The sequence below is a fragment of the Podarcis pityusensis genome (genome assembly GCF_964106645.2).
Source record: "Podarcis pityusensis genome assembly, chromosome: 12".
NCBI classification, from domain to species: domain Eukaryota; kingdom Metazoa; phylum Chordata; class Lepidosauria; order Squamata; family Lacertidae; genus Podarcis; species Podarcis pityusensis.
The window spans coordinates 21,500,221-21,521,571 of record NC_138037.1 but is presented as its reverse complement, the minus strand read 5'-3'; the positions used below and the strand labels follow the sequence as shown (position 1 = coordinate 21,521,571).

Here is a 21,351-nt window from a genome sequence, read left to right as displayed (position 1 = left end):
ACACCTGTGTACCATTCACTTGGTGTCCTTGAGCCAGTTGTTGTCTCTCAGCTGAATCTATGTTGCAGAGTTGTTGTGATGATAAAATGGAAAGAAGGGAGAACCATGTAGGTAGGCCTCCTTGAGATCATTGGAGGAAAAGTGGGATATAAATGTGGTAGTAATATTATGGCGATGTGTCTTGCGCCTTGCTCCAGCTGGTGGATTTTGAGGTTGTAGTAAAACACCAAGTAGCTCTTATGAGGCTGAACTGTACTCACGAGACCAGAAGTCTGCCTATTGTGTAAAGTAGATGCTTAGGTAGACAGACCAATTATCTTAGCTGGGAATAAATAAGAAAGCTCCCTATGGTCTTAAGGCGACCTATTTTGAGGGAGAGCTTTCAGTCCTACATGGTTTACTTTTTGATCCATCCCTAATCCATGGGAGAAAGTTAGACTATAAATATACAGTGGTACCTCAGGTTAAGTACTTAATTCGTTCCGGAGGTCCGTTCTTAACCTGAAACTGTTCTTAACCTGAAGCACCACTTTAGCTAATGGGCCTCCTGCTGCTGCCACGCTGCCGGAGCACGATTTCTGTTCTCATCCTGAAGCAAAGTTCTTAACCCGAGGTACTATTTCTGGGTTAGCAGAGTCTGTAACCTGAAGTGTATCTAACCTGAAGCATATGTAACCCAAGGTACCACTGTACTTTTAAATGAATGAATAGCAACTGGGTTAACAAGCCTAATAAAAAACGAAACAAAAAATGTAATCATTACTTTTTTCTTTTCTTTTCTTTTCTTTTCTTTTCTTTTCTTTTCTTTTCTTTTCTTTTCTTTTCTTTTCTTTTCTTTCTTTTCTACCGAATAGCTGTGTAATGGAGGATCTGTGACTGACCTTGTAAAAGGATTTCTGAAGCGAGGAGAAAGAATGAGTGAAGTTATTATTGCTTTCATTTTACATGAAGCCCTGATGGTAAGTAAGGAAATGCATTAACAGTTCAAATATTGGCTCTTGATTTTGGTGGAGAATTAATTTTGGTACAGAGTTAAGCACTGGAAGGGAAATGGGACACGGCCCCACCAACCTCAGTCTGCCCTCAGCCAGTCCTTACCTAGTCCTCACCTGCTTTCCTTCTTCCTTACTACCAGTCCAGTGGGTAGCACTGCCTAACAGGTTCTAGCAGCCTTGCATGCTGTTATATATGAAATGGAGATCATGGTACAATAGAAACTCTACATGGTTAAACAAGCCTGTTTCGTAAACCATGGTTTGAAGTTGACTTGTTTAGAAACTGCTCAGAGTTGTAAAGTTGCAAGTAAGAGCTGCCACGTCTATCTCATGGCTGCATGAAAGAAGGGGAAGGGAGTGCATGAGTCCAAGGCTTTTACACGTAGCACTAAACCATGGTTTAGGGTTACATACAAACACTGAATTTTGTTACATATTGCTGGTATAGCAGTTCCTTCACCCCCATCTTCCTAACTATAGACACAGCAAATCTCAGGACAACACTGTAAGTTTGTAAGATTCATTGGCTTGGGAAATGTATGAGTTTTATTCATTAAGGATTTCCCCCCCCCCCATGCAGATGTTTACCATGAGAGATAATTTAAACTGTAATGGTTCACCGTGTGAACTATGGTGGATTTGTACTATAGGTATATCCCTGAATTAAAAATACATTAAATGGAATACTTACTAAGTTTACCAATATTTTGACAATTTCGTATTTTCTTTATTGCAGATAAATTCATTTAAAAACCATAAACTCTCTTTTCAGGGGCTTCAGCATTTGCATGAAAACAAAACTATCCACCGTGATATCAAGGGAAATAACATCCTTCTAACCACTGAAGGAGGTGTTAAACTTGTGGATTTTGGTAAGTTGCACTGTCCTTTAACCCTTGAGATGTCATGTTGCACTTGTCTGTCAAAAGCAGCCAACTTAGGGTCTGGACAAACAAGACCCAATGTGAGGTGGAACGAGCCTTGGGCTTCAATATACTCACGCCCTGCCTTCTCCTCAGGTAGAAGAATGTTACACCTGTTCTGACCAAATACTGCACTGATTTTCACTTTGGGATCTGCCTAAAAGTAGTTCATGATGCAGTATCCTCGATTTCAAAAAGAAAGAGCAAAGTATATTTCCAGTTGGTGTAAAACTTTGGCTTAACCCAGGGGTGACTGGTGTCTCCCCTAAAAAGTGGGATTCTATAAGTTATTGCTAAGTCATTTCCAAAAGGGACGCAGGTGGCGCTATGGGTTAAACTACAGAGCCTTGGGCTTGCCGATTGGAAGGTTGGTGGTTTGAGTCCTCGCAATGGGGTGAGCTCCCATTGTTCGGTCCCAACTCCTGCCAACCTAGCAGTTCAAAAGCACATCAAAGTGCAAGTAGATAAATAGGTACCACTCCGGCGGGAAGGTAAACAGCATTTCCGTGCGCTGCTCTGGTTTGCCACATGACCCGGAAGCTGTACGCCAGCTCCCTCAGCCAATAAAGCGAAATGAACACCGCAACCTCAGAGTCGGCCACGACTGGACCTAATGGTCAGGGGTCCCTTTACCTTTACCCTTACCTGTAAGTCATTTCCACCTATCCATGACACAAGCCATTTGTCCCACGCCCCTCCCATCAGACATTATAGTTGAATTGTGTTTTGGAGGTTCCTGCCATGCAGATTAATTCCATGTGGTGAGGTGACAGACTTTTGCATAGACTGTTGCATCCCTTTTTTATCTGGTGTTGTTATTGCCAGTGCTGCAATTATATGACTTGTCTCCAAGAGTTGATCTTGGTTGTTTATAAAGTTACTTTTTGTGTGCAGGCTGATTTTTATTACTCACCCCTTTGGAGTTTTGCTTAACCGTTTAAACTTGGATATAAATATTTGAAATAAATAATGTAGGATCATGATGTATATACACTGACATAAGGCTAAATGTATGGGAGTCTTGCGGCTAAGAGACCAGTGGCACAATCCTATACATGTCTATTCAGAAGTTAGCCCCATTGACTTCAGTGGGGCTTACCTCCAGAAAACTGGGCACAGGATTGTGGCCAACATGTCAAATCAGCAAGGCCTCAGTTCAAACCTCACCTGTGACGTGAATGCATGTTTTGGCCTTAGGGAAGCCGCTCTCAGCTCAAGATCTGTAAAATGGGAGTAATATTACTAACTTACCTTTCATAGTTATAATAATAATAATAATAATAATAATAATAATAATAATAATAATTTATTATTTATACCCCGCCCATCTGGCTGGGTCCCCCCAGCCACTCTGGGTGGCTTCCAACAAAACACTAAAATACAATAACCTATTAAACATTAAAAGCTTCCCTAAACAGGGCTGCCTTTAGATGTCTTCTAAAAGTTTGGTAGTTATTTTTCTCTTTGACATCTGGTGGGAGGGCGTTCCACAGGGCGGGTGCCACTACCGAGAAGGCCCTCTGCCTGATTCCTTGTAACTTGGCTTCTCGCAGCGAGGGAACTGCCAGAAGACCCTCGGCACTGGACCTCAGTGTCCGGGCAGAACGATGGAGGTGGAGATGCTCCTTCAGGTATACTGGACCGCGGCCGTTTAGGGCTTTAAAGGTCAGCACCAACACTTTGAATTGTGCTCGGAAACGTACTGGGAGCCAGTGTAGGTCTTTCAAGACCGGTATTATATGGTCTGGGCGGCCGCTCCCAGTCACCAGTCTAACTGCCGCATTCTGGATTAATTGTAGTTTCCGGGTCACCTCCAAAGGTAGCCCCACATAGAGCGCATTGCAGTAGTCCAAGCGAGAGATAACCAGAGCATGCACCACTCCGGCGAGACAGTCTGCGGGCAGGTAGGGTTTCAGCCTGCATACCAGATGGAGCTGGTAAACAGCTGCCCTGGACACAGAATTGACCTGCGCCTCCATGCACAGCTGTGAGTCCAGAATGACTCCCAGGCTGCACACCTGGTCCTTCCCTGGTCCTGAATGGGGCACAGTTACCCCATTCAGGACCAGGGAGTCCTCCACACCCGCCCGCCTCCTGTCCCCCAAAAACAGTATTTCTGTCTTGTCAGGATTCAACCTCAATCTGTTAGCCGCCATCCATCCTCCAACCATTATAAGGATAACAAGCTCTTTCTCTGTGTTTCTATCTAATATATGATCACTCTGAACATTCAAAAGTGCTGTAGAAATGCTAAATATGATTATTAAAAACACTAATCATGGGTGTGCTGGGAAGTCCTGATTGCTGTAAGGTTTGGAAAAATATTCTCTTGCCTCTCAAGATACTGTGCCTACTCATGCAGCCTTGATGTTAATGAGGTTAGCCATATCGCTCAGTACTAATTAGGTCAAGCCCTGTGTGATAGTGTCCCATTCACAACAGAAAGGGAACACCTCATTCAACTGTAAAATGAATTAAGAACAAAGACTAAAGCTGATTGGTCAGAAGCACCCATGTTGACCATGAATAGGAGGCTGTAAATTTTTGAGATAAATTTCCAGGAGTAAGAGGCTTGAAGTCTTAAAATCTTGCTTTTGGCGTGGCTATTGGCTTATCTTAAATTAAAATCAGATTCTTATTTCATGTAGTGTTTGGAATGAGTTTGGTTCTTTAGAATCTTAGTCTAGTTACTGGATCTAGAGCTACTTTTCCATTCACTTCAGTATTCTAGCCAAACCTATGGAGATTTTCAATAAATATTTACCCATAGGTTAAGGTAATGGTACCCCGACATTTAAGTCCAGTCGCGAACAACTCTAGGGTTGCGGCGCTCATCTCGCTTTACTGGCTGAGGGAGCCTACGTTTGTCTGCTTGGCTATTGCAAAACATGGAGAGACACTATCTCACCAGTCCTACCAGTTGGGATGAATATGGATATTTTACAGTTAGGGAATTAATGTTGAATGAGAGGGACTTACCTTAGGACAGGGATGGCCAATGTGCTGCCCTCCAGGTGTTCTCTGGCTCCCAGCCAGCCCTAGCCAGCTTGACCATCATTCAGGAATAATGGGAGTTGGGTATGATGGATATTCCAATAACATTTTAAGGGCATCACAGCAGCTATCCCTGCCTTAGAATATATCCAAGGTTAATTTTACATCACTTGTGCTTGGAAACATCTCCCTCAGGAGCCTTGACAGAGCTCAACACCTGTAGTAGCTGTTAAAAGGAAAGAGACATTCTTACTTATACAGATGTTTTTAAAAGAAAATGTGATTTTTCTGACCTTGTTGTCCACCCTAGGATTGACATGATTGGTTGTGGTTTTACTTGTTTCACATTACTGTAATTCTTTCGACGTTTGGTGGTTTGAGCTGATATAAGATCGTTAGGGAATATATTTCAATTAAATAAATACGAGCAAAGTTAAACGCTCGTAAATTTCACTGCATTTCAGTGGACAAGATCTAAGAACAGCCTTGATTCTGTTCAAATCCGTCAAACTCAAAATGTGCTTCCCTTTCGCTGGTTGTGCCTTTAAGAACTAGCCTCCCAGTATATCTGTGGCTAGTTTGGGATTTTATCTCCCAGGTCAAAGTTCAGCTGTTTTTCCACTGGACTTTTGCTGGTTCTTTTTCTGTTGTTGCAACTAGTCGGTTTGTACTCTGCCAGCTTGACATCACATATGACAGCTGCTGTCAATAATAGGCAGGTTAATGGACCTTTGATAACGGAACTGGCTTTTTCTTCCCTTTGTGGCTTGTGAACTTCTGAATTGTGGGACATAATATTTTCCTGTTCTGCTAAGCCAATTTATTTTGCACAGCAGTGATGCTAGCCTTTGTGAACGGCCTGCACCTTTTGTACATTTCTTTCTTGGCTGTCATGTTATTTCACCCCCCAGCAGTCATTCCAGACACTGTTGGATTAGTACAGCCATTACAGACAATGGCGCCACAGTAGTAAAGATCCAGATTTCAGCCACTCTACTTATTCCCACTTACACTGCATGCCCCATTTTTGCTGCAGGCTCTCAGGCACACATTTTCTGTAATGTGCGAGTCCAGTCCTTTTTTTCTGGGGACACGCAGCGGTATGCATGCTCCTAAACATTTTGTGATTCTAACGTGAGAAGAAACTAAAAATTTTAAATTTTTTAGTTTCTTCTCTAGCATGGTGAATCATCAGTTCTGTTGCTACCCCCGATGGCAGCCTCATTTCCTGTCACGGTGTTTCCTGAGTCTCAGACAGAAGTGAGCGTTTAATGTGTGAAGTAGGAGTTGGAATCTAGCACAGTGATTGGTCAGTTTTGTTGTTACCACCTCTGATGGCGGCTTCCTTTCCTATCCTGGTGTTTCCCGAGTCTCAGACGGAAGTGAGCATTTAATGTGTGAAACAGTGTGGAATGTGGATGTGTGGTGTTTACTGATGAAAGTTTGGCCTGATTGAGGGGCAGTATTTCAATATGAGTAGGAAAATTACTATTTTTCATCATCATGAGGTAATGCATGTTCTTTGTGCTTTTGTACTTTGTACTCTTGTATTTATTTTCCCCGATTTGAATTATAAAATGGTTATTTTCTTGAGTCAAAATGAGAGTACCCATAAACATTTTTTTAGAAAAAAGCACTGTGTGAGTCCCATATTTAGGAGCCTGCTGTAGTCTTTCAGTCATCCTCATGCTTCTCTGTCATGGCCCGGTCAGGATATGCCCTCACGTTCCACCCTGAAGCATTCCCAGGCACATCCCTGTGAGATAACTCATGACATCACATGTGTGTTATGGGGTTTACATGATGTGATGCCCACTTCCCCACCTCACAAACTGAGGCAAACTTTGCATAATTTGACCTCACATTGTGTTCATCCATTTAAACCTTGTTGATTAATTTACTATGACGTAGTTTACTTTGGTGTTATTTAAGGCGTGGCATGTGGCATGTAAACAGCACTAGTCACAAATAATTAGATTTGAGGTTTTTTTAATTAGCTTGATTTGACTGGGTTGTTTCATTTAGTTTCATGTTGTGTCATGTGTAATGTACTTTAGGTCTGCAATTTACAGGAAAGAGTTAACGTATGTAGGGAACGGAAATAACTAATTGCTAATTAAGTTCAAATAGTGAGCTATAAATAGATAGGTAACTGTGGTGACCCTACTTGGAATATGAAGTTGACAGCCGCAAAAAAATGAATTTGAATGCTTATGCTAATTTTAGGTGATTTGAAATGCAAGAATTGTTTCATAGAGATTGTAACGACTGCTGGAGGACTTTTCAGAATGACTAGTGAATATTTTTTATTGCAACACATTTTATTGAAATCAAAAGTTATCTCTACATATTTAGGCACCTGGATCTTTGAATGGGACAATAACCTAAAATTCTTTCCTTGTGTTGATATATTTTCAGCTCATATTTAATCTGTTAGGTCTGTGGCTTGACAAGTTATTAGCAGTTACCCACACTGGGGATGCTCAAGATAATGATTCTACAAATGTTATATCCCATATTGTTGCAGTGTCCCCCAAACCTCAGTTTAGATAGCATGTGAGGAGCTACAGTGGATGGCGGGAGGATCAGTGAAGTACAATGTGCCATTCTGTGTGAGCGAATGTGCTTTCCATCCATGATGACCCGTCATTGTATTTAACCCGAAGTGTATTTACTACATGAGCAAATTTACTGCAGTACTATACCTTGCAGTAATATCTAGGATGATCACCGTATTTTTCGCTCTATAAGACGCACCAGACCATAAGACGCATCTAGTTTTTGGAAGAGGAAAACAAGAAAAAAAATATATTCTGAATCCCAGAAGCCAGGACAGCAAGCAGGATCGCTGTACAGTGATCCCGCTTGCTGTTCTGGCTTATGGGATAGCTGCGTGCAGGCTCTCCCGGGCAAGGGGAGCCTTCATCCCCTGCCCAGGAGAGGCTGCGCACAGCTAAGGCTCCCCAAAGAGCCGCGCTCCCTTCTCCATTCTCAGGGGAAAGCCCCCAAGAGCCCCGCGGAGCGTGTGTGCAGCTCTTGGGGGCTTTTCCCGCCTGCCTCCCACCTGCATTCGCTCCATAAGATGCACACACATTCCCCCTTACTTTTTAAGAGGGAAAAAGTGCGTCTTATGGAGCGAAAAATACGGTGAATCTACTGGAAGGCAAGGCTCCTGAGCCTTCTCTTTGTTGAGTCGAAAAAGAAATTCCAGCAGGTGTAACTTCCCCACCTCTGTATGAGAAGTTGAATCTGTCAGAATTCCTTCGTTTGAATAAACCTTATAGGAGTTTCATGAGACAGCCGTGCTAATAACATCAGGTGCCAGCAATACTTGCTCTGTCTCTCATCTAGTGCCAGATTGTAGCTAAAGTAGGTTTGAACCAGTAGCACATGTGGCTTTTGAAGAAACATTGCCTGCTCTTTTCTTTAACAACAAGCTTAACTTGACCTTTCATCTCTTTCTCTTAAAAAAATAAAATAAAATCCTGGTTGTATGTAGTTGATTGTATGTAAGTCACTCAGGGAGTCTTTTTTGACTAAAGAGCAGGGTATTTTATTCATTCATTCATTCAATTTATATGCCATTTGATAGTAAAGAAACAAACTCTTAGAAAACATGAAACAGTAAAATCAAGGAAAAAATGCAACCTTGCTTTAAAACATACAAAAGTTAAAATACTAATACATGTTAAAATTTAGATGCTCTAAATAATTAAATAAAACAGTTGTCCATCCAAGCCAGGTAGTGCAAAAGGAAACTTGAAAGTGCCATGGGAAGAGAAGAAAATATGAGCTTGAGGCACCATCACGGTGGTGGCCAAACCGTGGTTTGCCTGTAACTCAGTTGAGTTGTCACTGAAATGAAAGGGTTGAGATAAGACCCAGGTAAACCAAACAGGAAACAATTACAGTAATCCAATGAGGTAAAGTTGAGGGTATGAATTAAAGAATGAACCAAATCAAAAGAACAGAAATGGACAGCTTTGCTTGGAGCATCAAGCAGCATGACTAAACCAGAGGCTCAGACTCCACTATGAATCATCTCTGAGAAGCTGAGGGAAGATAATTGGCTTTTTATTTAGAATATTTGACATTGGTGTGTCGCAAGTACCAGGGGAATGCTGAACTGAAACAATTTTTCTAAGCTGCTTGTGGAACTTGGAGCCAATCTAGATGTTATGGCAGCAAAGCGGTGTGTAAGAGTCAGGTCCTACCTGGTCCTACCATTAGGCAGAATGAGGCAGCAGCCTCAGGCAGTAGATGCTGGACGTGGGTGGGCAGCAGCAGCAGTGGGTGTCCTTTGTGGGCTAAGCTGCCCCTCTAAGCTAGCCTGCTGCTGTCAGGTATGGTGGAATACGCTGTCCTTGTCACCAGTGCTGAAATAAGATTCAGTTACCAGACCAGTTGACTTCAGTACATAGAACAGGCAAGGGAACATCTCAGGTAGCAAAAAGTCTTAGGCAAGCCCTGTGGGTTACTGACAAATTCATATAAAGCTGGAGACTCATATAAAGGTGGAGCTCAACTGAACATGCCCATCTTCTTTCTTCTCTCCCACCTCTTGGGGGCCCAGATGTAAGGAAGGAGAGAGGACAATGGTTGCTAGTAAAAGGACAATGTCAGTGCTTAAAAACACCTAAAATTCCAGGCCCTCCCATTTCCGCCTAACATCTCCAGAGTGAGAGGGAAAGTATCCCAGCTCTGGGACCAATGGGAGGTGAAATGCCACCCTTCCTCCAAAAGCAATAGGCTGACAGAAGAAGAAAATAATGGAGAAATATCCTCTCCACCAACATGAGTCCAGCAGAGCTTTGGATTTGGTCATTCCTCCTGCTTGGAATCTCTCTCCCCTGCCTCCAGGTGGGATTCCTCTGCTCAAAGGCCTGGGGAAACATTCAGGTGGACTGGTGTCCTCTCTGGAAGCATGGCTCAGTGGGCAAGGAGTTGCTTTTACACCCCTTGTCTATTTGAACCATCACCTCTAAGGGTGTGACTATTCTTTCAACTCCAGATGATTCATGAGCATGTGGTTTGTTCATCTTCCCATGTGACATATGCCATAAGTCGCTTGCTTCACCTATCCTGATTTGTTTTATTGTCCCAATGCCTCACTCTGTCCTCTGGGTATATCTGGAGCATTGCTGACATGACTCCATGGAAAACTATCGTGCAGATAATGCAGATGTATTCAGCTGTTTGTGCTGGTGCAGACCTGCAGATTGGTTTTTTAAGTCAGACGCTTGCCTCGGTATAAATTCTGGGATCTGCAACATGCTGCAGGCCAGTTGTATGTCAGATGCATACCAATGTGCACCCTGCCCAGCAAATGGGCAGAGTCACTTGTATGCTTACTGTGTCGGTCATCTCAGAAGCGTTCTTGATGCTAGGTCATTCCCTCACTTGCTGTATTGGATTTGTGGTTTTTGACAGGGGTGTGGATGTGCGTAAGGTGTTGGTGGGGGAACTTAAATAAATTGAGATGCCCTTCTGTCAGGAGTCCAGGTTCCCAGCTTGATAACATGCTTGGTTGTTGTTTAGTCGTGTCCGACTCTTCGTGACCCCATGGACCAGAGCACGCTAGGCACTCCTATCTTCCACTGCCTCCCGCAGTTTGGTCAAACTCATGCTGGTAGCTTTGAGAACACTGTCCAACAATCTCATCCTCTGTCGTCTCCTTCTCGTGCTTTCCATCTTTCCCAACATCAGGGTCTTTTCCAGGGACTCTTCTCTTCTCATGAGGTGACCAAAGTATTGGAGCCTAAGCTTCACGATCTGTCCTTCCAGTGAGCACTCAGGGCTGATTTCCTTAAGAATGGATAGGTTTGATCTTCTTGCAGTCCATGGGACTCTCAAGAGTCTCCTCCAACACCATAATTCAAAAGCATCAATTCTTCAGTGATCAGCCTTCTTTATGGTCCAGCTCTCACTTCCATACATCACTACCGGGAAAACCATAGCTTTTACTATACGGACCTTTGTTGGCAAGGTGATGTCTCTGCTTTTTAAGATGCTGTCTAGGTTTGTCATTGCTTTTCTCCCAAGAAGCAGGCGTCTTTTAATTTCGTGGCTGCTGTCACCATCTGCAGTGATCATGGAGCCCAAGAAAGTATAATCTCTCACTGCCTCCATTTCTTCCCCTTCTATTTGCCAGGAGGTGATGGGACCAGTGGCTATGATCTTCATTTTTTTGATGTTGAGCTTCAGACCATATTTTGCGCTCTCCTCTTTCACCCTCATTAAAAGGTTCTTTAATTCCTCCTCACTTTCTGCCATCAAGGTTGTGTCATCTGCATGCTAAGCATAGGTAATTAAAAAGGAGGATTTATTGCAAAAACAAACAGATAGCTCTGGACAGCTCTAGCCAAGCCGCCAGCATTATCACTCAAGATGACTCTTCTGAAGACTCCTACCAGTGTCGACAGAAGATACTGAACTTCCGACCCTTTCGTCTCTTATTTTGCTTCCTGTCTAGCAGCCCTGCTATTCACTGCCGCCTTGGACTTATTGTGTCAGCTACAGCCTCTTCCTGTTCTGATAAACTGTCTCTGTGGCTGTTCGCACCTTTTTGAGCTTCCTGAGAGCTTTGGCTGTGTTCCAGCCCGCTCTCAGTTGTTCCTGTGTGCGCTGCCCAACCAGCGTCGACTCCAAACCTCTCTGTTCCTGACTGTATTCAGCAGCTGGATACAAAGTTACACTTGGAGCTGGCTCATTCCTGACACCTTCTATGCCACATTTTAGTTTTGGGAAATCCTTCGGGTTTCTTCTTCTTCAATTATTAGATGTGCACATTCCATGCCTCTAATGTCTGCAAACCCTAATTTTCATCCCCTCACAAAAGAATCTGATCGCCCAGCAAAAGGAGAGTTTAGCAGAGCCAGTATAGACTGTGCTGTCTGCATGACCCAGGGTGAGGTGTCCCAGCCAAGTCCTACCATGGACCCCCATCAGGCCTACACTTCTTTAAACAACTGCTTTCAAGCATGTTATTGGAGGAGAGGGGTTCTAATGCAAATGTGCTCTCCATGACAGGGGCAGGAGACCTTTATTTGAGTCCAGGGTCATGTTCCCTTATGGGGGCACCTTCTGGGAGCTGTGTGGCAGTGACTGGTAGGCCCAGTGGCAAAAGAGAGTAAACCAATGGATGTGACTCTTCCTTTATGCAGTAGGCTACAGTGCAGCCATCTCCTGTCAACCTAGCAGTTCGAAAGCACGTCAAAGTGCAAGTAGATAAATAGGTACCACTCTGGCGGGAAGGTAAATGGCGTTTCCGTGTGCTGTTCTGGTTCGCCAGAAGTGGCTTAGTCATGCTGGCCACATGACCCGAAAGCTGTACGCCAGCTCCCTCGGCCAATAAAGCAAGATGAGCGCCGCAACCCCAGAGTCGGCCACGACTGGACCTAATGGTCAGGGGTCCCTTTACCTTTACCTACAGTGCAGCCATGCAAAAATGAGACACATCACACATCTCGACCCTGCATCCCGGCAAGCAAGAGGCATTATCAGAGTCCAAGGACACACTCCAGCCAAGCAAAAACACCCAAGGGTGTGGAACAGGACTGCCAAGAGGCATGGTCTGTGGAGAGGAACAGGCCTAGGGAGACTCTCAAGGGCACCCCTGCTCTATAATTCTGATTTCCTGTAATCTCTGCTATGAATCTTCCATCCAGTGTCACGTTATTCTTGCCTATAGTGACATTCAGAAAGCTTTCCAATGGTTTGACAGAGCCTCTGTTGTCTTGAAGCAATGCGTTGGCATCCTTTTGTACTCAGAACGCTGTTGGCTTTCACTATCTGTAAACTTTGTGTGAATCATTCTGCAAGGCGTAACCATTAGTTAAAGCAATTTCACTTGAAATTGTTCCAAAAGAAAAAGACGTTTCTCTGTGCCCCCTAGCTGATGTTTAGGCATGAGTCAGAGAAGGGCTTTGCGATTACTTTTAGTCATGGTCTCATGTATCAGTAAATAAAACTGCCTGCCTCGCTGATTCCAATCAGGGATCATTGTGTAGTTGTTGCGCCACACCAGATAATTTGTCCATCGCGTGTGGCATGGCAATTCTGGACAAGTTTGCTTTGGAATAATAAAAACTTTTTAAAAGACTGCGCTTCACATATCCAATAGTGAAGATGGGTAGCAATGCCTCACACAACCCACCTGAAGGGAGCCACCTGAGTCTGTCATCTCAAAGATAATAAGGGTGAAACAAGGTTAGCTCCCCTAGTTCCCCAGCTTTGGTGCCATCACAGAGAGGGCCTTGTTGCACATTGTTTGGCTGCCCGCTTTTATATACACTCTATACAGCTCTATACGCTCTATACAGCCCCCAAATACCCCAGTAATAAGATCATTAAGTTTGCAGATGATACAACGGTGGTTGGTTTAATCACGGCTGGAGAGGGGGAGGCGGCCTATAGGAAGGAAGTTGAGCAGTTGGGGGAGTGGTGCAGCAAAAACAACTTACTCTTACAGGGTTGTAAAGACTGCAGAGAGAATAACTGGGTGCACTCTTCCCACCTTAGATCAAATCTATGCTGCCAGGTGCCATAAGAAAGCGGCAGTGATAGCGCAGGATAGTACGCACCCCGGAAATGATCTCTTTCAGATTCTGCCTTCTGGAAGAAGGTATAGGGTTATAAAGGCCAGGACTAGCCGCCTGAGAAACAGTTTCTACGCAAATGCAATTCTGGTTCTAAACGCAGCATAAGGGGTCTCTATAGTATAGTGTATTTTTTAGTATAGTGTATTCTATAGTATAGTATAGTGTATTTTAAAATGGGGTTTCAGAGTTTTTAGGGGTTTTTATAGTATAGTATAGTGTATTTTAAAATGGGGCTTCAGAGTTTTTAGGGGTTTTTGAATGTTTTATGTAGTTTTTCAATTTCATTGTTCTGTATGGGACAATGACAATAAAGATATCGTATATCGTATATCGTTCATGCAATAAAACCGCTAACACCTTTACAAAGCTAAGCAGGGTCCAGTACGGTTTCAAATTGGATGGGTGACCACATATTGAGATTCCTGCATTGCAGAGGGTTGGACTGGATGTCCCTTGGCTTCCCTTCCAGCTCTACAATTCTATGACTCTAGAAAATCTAATTTTAATGAAAGCTGCCCTGTATCTTCAGGAGAATCCAAGGATGCTGTGTGGTAATACCAGGCATCAGTGTTACCCATTTTCCCAAACAACACACAACTGCAGGAGTGATGGCTCTGTTCTCAGTCAAGCTCACAACCCAAAGCACCTCCTTGGTTTTATCTGGATTAAGTTTCTGTTGCTCAGTCTGGCATAACTGTCTAGCTCTGGGAAACCTTTCATCTGCAAAAGATTTGCACTGTGGTTTTGATCCATATGCTTCTCTGCTGTATTTTTAGATTTCTTCCAAAAATAATGTCGACCTCTCTTCCCCGCCTTCCCCTCAGAAAAGCTGCTGTTAGAAAACTTGCAAGCCTGGCCTCATTCTTGACTGGCTGACAAGGTGCTGAAAGAGAGTACAGCCAAGTGTGGCATAACATCACGATCCTTTTGCAAGAGGCAAGCGCTTAAGGAAATATTGTTCAGCAGATGACACAGACTGAAATGCCAGCTTGCTGCCAAGAGCAAAAGGTTAAGAATAATGCTAATAAATTTAAAAGTCAGCTTTCAGAAAGCCACTTTTCATGATTCAGATTTAAAACATGCATCTTGTTGAATATATATATGTATATATGTATATATGAGATCCACATGCGCTGTCAGTATTTTTGGGGCACTTTAGAATAATTGAATGGGCCATGATTTCAACTGAGCATCTCTTGCAAATTAATGTTAGATTTATGTTTGCCCTTTCCTCTGCAAGGCAATTTATGGTAATCAAATTTGACAACAGAAGCATAATAAAAAATAACTCAGTTGCTTCTTGGGCATGATTGTCCATGTCTCTGCCTTTGCCAAGCCTAAGTGAATGAAATTAATTCAGGAGCACGATCTATAGCAGGCGAGGAAAAGATGGCACTTTCCCCTTTCCCAATTATGTTTATTTATCACAATCCTTTATATCCCACCTTTCGAGGCAGAAATACTGGCAAAGCAGCTTATAAGTTACACCAAAATTCATTTTAAGAATCGCAATAGATGATTGCAATATATGAAATATTATCAAGATTGCCCTGGCAGGGCAGCTGATAGTTGAAGGTCCAATGGGGAGAGGACGCGATCTAGCTGGAAGAAACCCTTGCAAAATGTGAATGACTAGCTGTGGACACACCATACTTTTGAAGCACATTATTTCCCCCAGAGAATCCTCACAGAGCTTCAATTCCCAGCACCCTTAACAAACTACAGTTCCCAGGATTCTTTTTTAAAATGCGTGGTGTGTTTGCGGCCTGATATTAGTTCAGATGGAGCACGGTCTCCAACTTCCCAATATTGTGTGACAGGGACTTTTTAGTAGTGACGCCCCATATGTGGCACTCCCTGTTCCATGACGCTATGCATCTTTCATTATGTATTTATCTGAATACTGTACATTTAAAGGGTGAGGGAATCCCATGCTTTAGCTGAAAAGGCTCCCAGAGCAGCTTTTGAAGTTCAGCACTATGAAGAAGAGGAGGAGTTTGGATTTGATATCCCGCTTTATCATTACCCGAAGGAGTCTCAAAGCGGCTCACATTCTCCTTTCCCTTCCTCCCCCACAACAAACACTCTGTGAGGTGAGTGAGGCTGAGAGGCTTCAGAAAAGTATGACTAGCCCAAGGTCACCCAGCAGCTGCATGTGGAGGAACGGGGAAGCGAACCCAGTTCACCAGATTACGAGTCCACCGCTCTTAACCACTACACCACAATGTCCTCAGGCATGTACAATCTAAAAGACACAAGCAAAAAAGGATGGGGGGAGGGGAGAAGTTGTGGCCCCAGTTTCTTAAAGTGACAGATCTTATAACAACCAGCTGGGAGGGGGGTCAGTTCAGGTAGCCTGATGGAATGGTGGCTGCACAGTGATGCCTGGATAGCTCAGTTGGTTACAGTGTGGTGCTCATAGTGCCAAGGTTGCAGGTCCAATCCCTGTATGGGACAGCTGTATATTCCTGCATTTCAAGGGGTTGGACTTAGCTGATCCTCAGGATCCCTTCCAACTCTATGGTTCTATGACTGGGGAACATCTTCTCTCCCTCTGCTTTGCAGCCTGATCTTAGGTGACATTTGAGAAGAAGCGAAAGCAGCAGCTGGTCTCCTAGCAGAGGTGTTTGAATAACTCTTGCTTGCCTTCTTTGCCACTGCTCCAACCTGGTTAGAAAACTTTTCTCTGAAGCTTAAGAATGGTAAAAATAGGAGTGTGTAGGCATGGCAGTAGCCAAGCTGGTTCTTTGACTGTTTCTGTGTCCCTCGTGACCCTTTCTGGAAAGGCGGCTGCAGCAAGAAATAGGTTTAACGGCCATGAGTAAGTTAATTGTAGCAAGCCTTTGTAGAAAGGAGATATTTTTAGCCTTGCAGGCTACTATTTTTATTTCTCTTGTTTACGCATCGGTCTCTCTCCTGTTTGGTTTTAAGCCGTTAAACTAGGTTTATTTGTGTTATTGCGTGAGAAATCAATGGGGCACAAATCCCCTGAAAGTCAAAAGTTTTAAAACCATTTGTGCAGGTTAGAGTGTAGGTCTTAACAACAGTTTGTGTTCCATGCGAGCGGATTTTCAATGGTGCACACATTTAGATGTGTTTCAACCTGTCATTGCATCCTAGCAGAAATGTGCTAGGAGTCATTGAGCAGCCTTGCTCAGTGCAGTTTTCATGCATCTTGGCTTTTCGACTAATCGTGCTTTTAGCAGAAGGATGCATGCAATTCAGATGTTTCCTGAGGATGCAATGAAATGAACAAACAAACTATTAATGTAGCTGGGGTTTGCTTTTTCTTTCACTCCTAGTGCTGGCTTTAAAAGAGTAACGCCAGTGCTTTTTTTTCTGAGGGGACGTAGGGGTACTCATACCCCTAAACATTTTGTGAATCTAAGTTTGGTTTCATTGAGTGGCAGTATTTCAATATGAGTAGGAAAATGAGAGTATCCCTAAACATTTTTTTTTTTTAGAAAAAAAAGCACTGAGTATCGCTAATGTCTTTCTTTTTCTTTTTCTAAAAGTATGCCTTAAATGAAAGAGCGAGTTTGACTCGCTCAAATGCCCGTTGTGGTTTCCTCCCACTAAGAATAGGAGACAGAAATACTGTAATCGTCGGTCTCAAAAAATGTGCAGTCAGATTGCTTGTAAAAACCCTAATTTAGAACTAAATTCAAACCCCTTTCAAGCCACTGGCAGTGAATGAAACTCAGAGTGGGTGGCGAAAGCAGGGCATGTGATATTTACCAGCCTTCTTGCTTGCTTCTTGGCGGAGAGCTGAAAAAATGCTGCTAAGCTTTTGAATGAGAAACGCCATGTTGGAACAAAATTATGAGAACAATAGATGTGATACTCTCTGCATAGAATTCATTAAGCATAGATGTGTCAATCTGCTTGTTCCCTTTAGGTGTATCAGCCCAGCTGACCAGCAGTCGTCTCCGTCGGAATACATCTGTGGGAACTCCTTTTTGGATGGCTCCTGAGGTTAGATGAAATATTATTAACTCCTACTGTGGGGTTGTGTCTGTATGTGCTTCTCTCTGTTTTTTAATCTGTCACTTTCTAAATCCTTTGCTATATCCACCCCAAGTTTCTAGCTCTCTCTGTTCTGACACTATTCCATCTTTTTTTGGGGGGGGGGGATTGCATTTGATCTGTGTTAAGACTATTAAAACAGACTGCAGCCAAGTTCATGTTTTGGCATTATTTATTTGGGTCCATTCAAATAAATCCCTGGCAGTGAAGTTAACTTCGTTCATGTTTAGATTGGTGTTGATAGGTTTATTGCAGAAATCTATATAATCCTGTCTGGTTTCATATAAGTATTGAGATTGCATACACACCACATATTTAAAACACATTAATTCCCCACCCCAAGAATCCTAGAAGTTTTGGTGGACCTCTCACAGAGCTACAGATCCAAGCACCCTTAACAAACTACAGTTCCCATGTTTCTTTGGGGGAAGTAATGAACATTAAATGTATGGTGTGTGCCTGCAGCCTTATTAATATGTTCAGTTGCCTCTTCAGCTCACTTGATACATGACATCTTCTCTGCATAAATTTCCTCGAGGAAAAATTAAATAAGACCTGGAAAACCAAATGTATTCTTTCCCTCTCCCAATATTCAGCCACCAAACCAAATGTTTAACTGAGTATCCCAGGGGATTTCAGAGAAGGGCAATGTGTGATGAAAGAGACAACAAACCAACACTCTGTTCATTTCTCTTGCTCATTCTTTGTTGGGGCTGAAACTCAGGCGCAGGGGGGAATGCAGAGGTTTGTTAGTTTCTGCTGTCCGACTGGTACTCGGGTTGAAATAATAACACATTTCATGAAATTGGGCTCCTTTATGGATCACAATGGAATGTCAACAAAAGGACTGCCGCTCTGGGGACGTCTGCACAACATGACCTACCAAGAAAAGACTGTAAGAGCAGGCCAAAGCTCTATCTAGTCCTCCATCTTGTTCTCACAGGGCCTATGCAGATGCCTATGAGAAATTTGCATGGAGAACCTGAACACAACATCACTCTCCCCAGTTGTGATTCCCAGCAACTAGCATTCAGAGGTATACTTCCTCTGACAGTAGAGGGAGAACAGTCTCTGGGCTAGTAGCTATTGGCAGCCAGTGGTACTAGGTTGCCCCCAAGATTGAGGGGGCCCAGCACATGTCACATGCACATGTGACATCACATGTACCCATTAAAGGGCTGGCTCCCTTTAAAACAAATATTGAGGGAGCTGAGGTGCCTTTGAACTGCCCCCCAGTTGGTGTGCCTGTTGATATCTTCCATAAATCTGCACAATCCTCTTTTAAAGCTAAACCACTCCTCCCCCAGCCATGTCCCATGGTCTGCCATGCGCTTGACCACCACACTCCTTCTGCAGTACCAGGCAGGTAAATACAGAACTTCTTTGAACTTTGGTGTACAGTGGTACCTCGGGTTAAGTACTTAATTCGTTCCGGAGGTCCGTACTTAACCTGAAACTGTTCTTAACCTGAAGCACCACTTTAACTAATGGGGCCTCCTGCTGCCACCGCGCCACCGGAGCACGATTTCTGTTCTCATCCTGAAGCAAAGTTCTTAACCCGAGGTAATAGTTCTGGGTTAGCAGAGTCTGTAACCTGAAGCATATGTAACCTGAAGCGTATGTAACCCGAGGTACCACTGTATTTCATTTAGAGAAACTGAAGTTGTTTAGGCCTAGTGTAGAACGAGGACTCAGAAACCTGCCCAGGGAGAGGTAACTTTTATGGAATAAGCCCGGTTGCTCCTCATCCTTCAGACATGATGAAGAGGCTATTTTGCCACGCCTAAGCTTATGAGGTCAGTGCCTTGCTAAGACCTCCTCAGTTATTTGCTACAGCTGTAGTTCAAGGCAGTAGCTGTTTTTGGACCCAGTATCAAGGACTTCACCTGGTCCTGGATTTTACTAATCCATCCTAGAAGGAAGTAATATTCAATTCCCTTTTTAAAGGGGAGGCTAAGCTTGTTGCTGAGGCAGACATTTTGTTGCCACGGCGACAGCTGCAGAAACATGGATGAGCACTTCCCTCCACCCTCTGCGTATTATTGCCATACAAGAGTTACGGTCTGAGGTGCTTCGGCCTCACAACTGTCATTCTCTGGCAGGCAGTGTGGAAGGCCAAAAAGCAGCTTAAATACTTGCCTCCTTAGAATACGTCCACATCATAGGGCAAAAAGCCTTTACTTATGACCTGTTCTCATAGCTCTGCTGAAAAGGCTTAGGAACGTGTTTGAGATGCAAGCAAGATGGTTGTGAAATTCCTGTCTGGCAGCACCTCCGGTTCAGATGCTGTTATTTAATTTTATATCTTAACAGGTAATTGCATGTGAGCAGCAGCTGGATAGTTCCTATGATGCCAGATGTGACGCCTGGTCACTTGGGATCACCGCTATAGAGTTAGGCGATGGAGATCCACCACTGGCTGATTTGCATCCTATGAGAGCTCTGTTCAAAATACCAAGGTATCGTCTTATTGCACTTATCTTTCATTGGGCAGGCTACTTGACCACAATGGGGCGGTGGGGAAGGAATAGCAGTTCTGTATAACGTATTCAGTGATTTCATCCATGCAATGGCAGGCTCTTATGGTAGCGTTGTCTACTTCTTCCCTCAAATTTAGTTGGAGAAAGAAAACTGAGCTCAGTGGGTCCTGCATGGAACTTTCTAGCCAAGAGATGTTAGACTCTAGAACTTAACCTGTTTTGGGAAGGCATGTATAAATACTTACTTTGGCAGCAAGTAGATATATGCGTAAATATAGTGCTGGGTGCCATTTTAACCATTTAAACTAGCAGCAGCCAGTGTGGTAGGACCAACATGGCTACTAGTCAGGGATGATGGGAGTTGAAGTCCATGTACATCTAGCCCAGCAGAGGCAGGCCCATGTGGTGATACCAGACATGTACCTGTTTCTTAGATGTTAAAGAATTCTTCATGGGTCATGCAATTGACCAATAGGTATATTATGATCCTAATGGAATTAGAAGTAATCCTGACAATATTTTTTTATGTGTACCCCCATTAATGAGAGCTTTCACAGAGTCCCTGTATGTACCCTGAGTTGGTTTCCTAGGAATGAACGTCACTGGAGTCTTACGACATTTTTGTGATTTTATTTACACATATATTCAGGCTGAGCATAAGATCAAAGATTCACAACATCAACTCTCCAACAGATCCCACTTCCCCATTAAGCTTCTCTGTGCCCCCCACCCCACCCTGTGATATTACACTGGATTCTCACAGAGAGCAGATCAGCCTCTCTGTGTCTCTTTCAGACCCGGTTCCATGACTGCCAGTCTGTTCTCTCTCAAACACATATAGACACTATGATAGCATCACTCCAGCCAGGGGAGGATGATAGAAAACACATGGACTCTTTTGTTCACCTTCCAGAATTGTCTCCAACCATTTAGTTTCTGTGGCAACACTCTGGCCCTGGCTTACATAACAAAGAAGACACTTGACAGACCCATTCCCTTAACAAAATTAACTTGTTCAACCATTTCAGCCTCTTGTCATTGGCTGGAGTGAACTCCAAGAGGATATGTAATCCAAATGAATTTCATGACAGTGTTAGCAAACCAAAGAATTGTAAAGCCTACTGCTTTTAGGACTGCAGGGGACTTGCCACGACACATAAATAATGATGAATAGGTCATTAGTTGTATCATTTTGTTTGAATGCTAGAAAATTACTGCAGTTCTTCAAGTATTTGATAGAGATTTTAAATCCCCCTTTTCCAAAGACTTATAACATTAAGACAATCAGTGGTGCATTATACGTTTCTAAACAATGCTCCTTTTAAGCTAGAGG

General features: G+C 43.4%; 1 protein-coding gene and 1 long non-coding RNA gene across 3 annotated transcripts in view; one reads left to right on the top strand and one right to left on the bottom strand.

Moving 5' to 3' along the window:
• Nucleotides 1-21,351, bottom strand: part of LOC308459312 — a 171,451-nt gene that overhangs the window by 85,213 nt on the left and 64,887 nt on the right. The window lies entirely within an intron of this gene.
• MYO3A (myosin IIIA) overlaps nt 1-21,351 on the top strand; it is a 105,982-nt gene that overhangs the window by 23,242 nt on the left and 61,389 nt on the right. For both annotated transcript variants that reach the window (XM_080974376.1, XM_080974375.1), the window contains exons 4-7: nt 855-959; nt 1,768-1,867; nt 17,411-17,487; nt 19,852-19,997. In XM_080974376.1, coding sequence (XP_080830502.1) covers nt 855-959; nt 1,768-1,867; nt 17,411-17,487; nt 19,852-19,997 — 428 coding nt within the window. The remainder of the gene's footprint in view (nt 1-854; nt 960-1,767; nt 1,868-17,410; nt 17,488-19,851; nt 19,998-21,351) is intronic.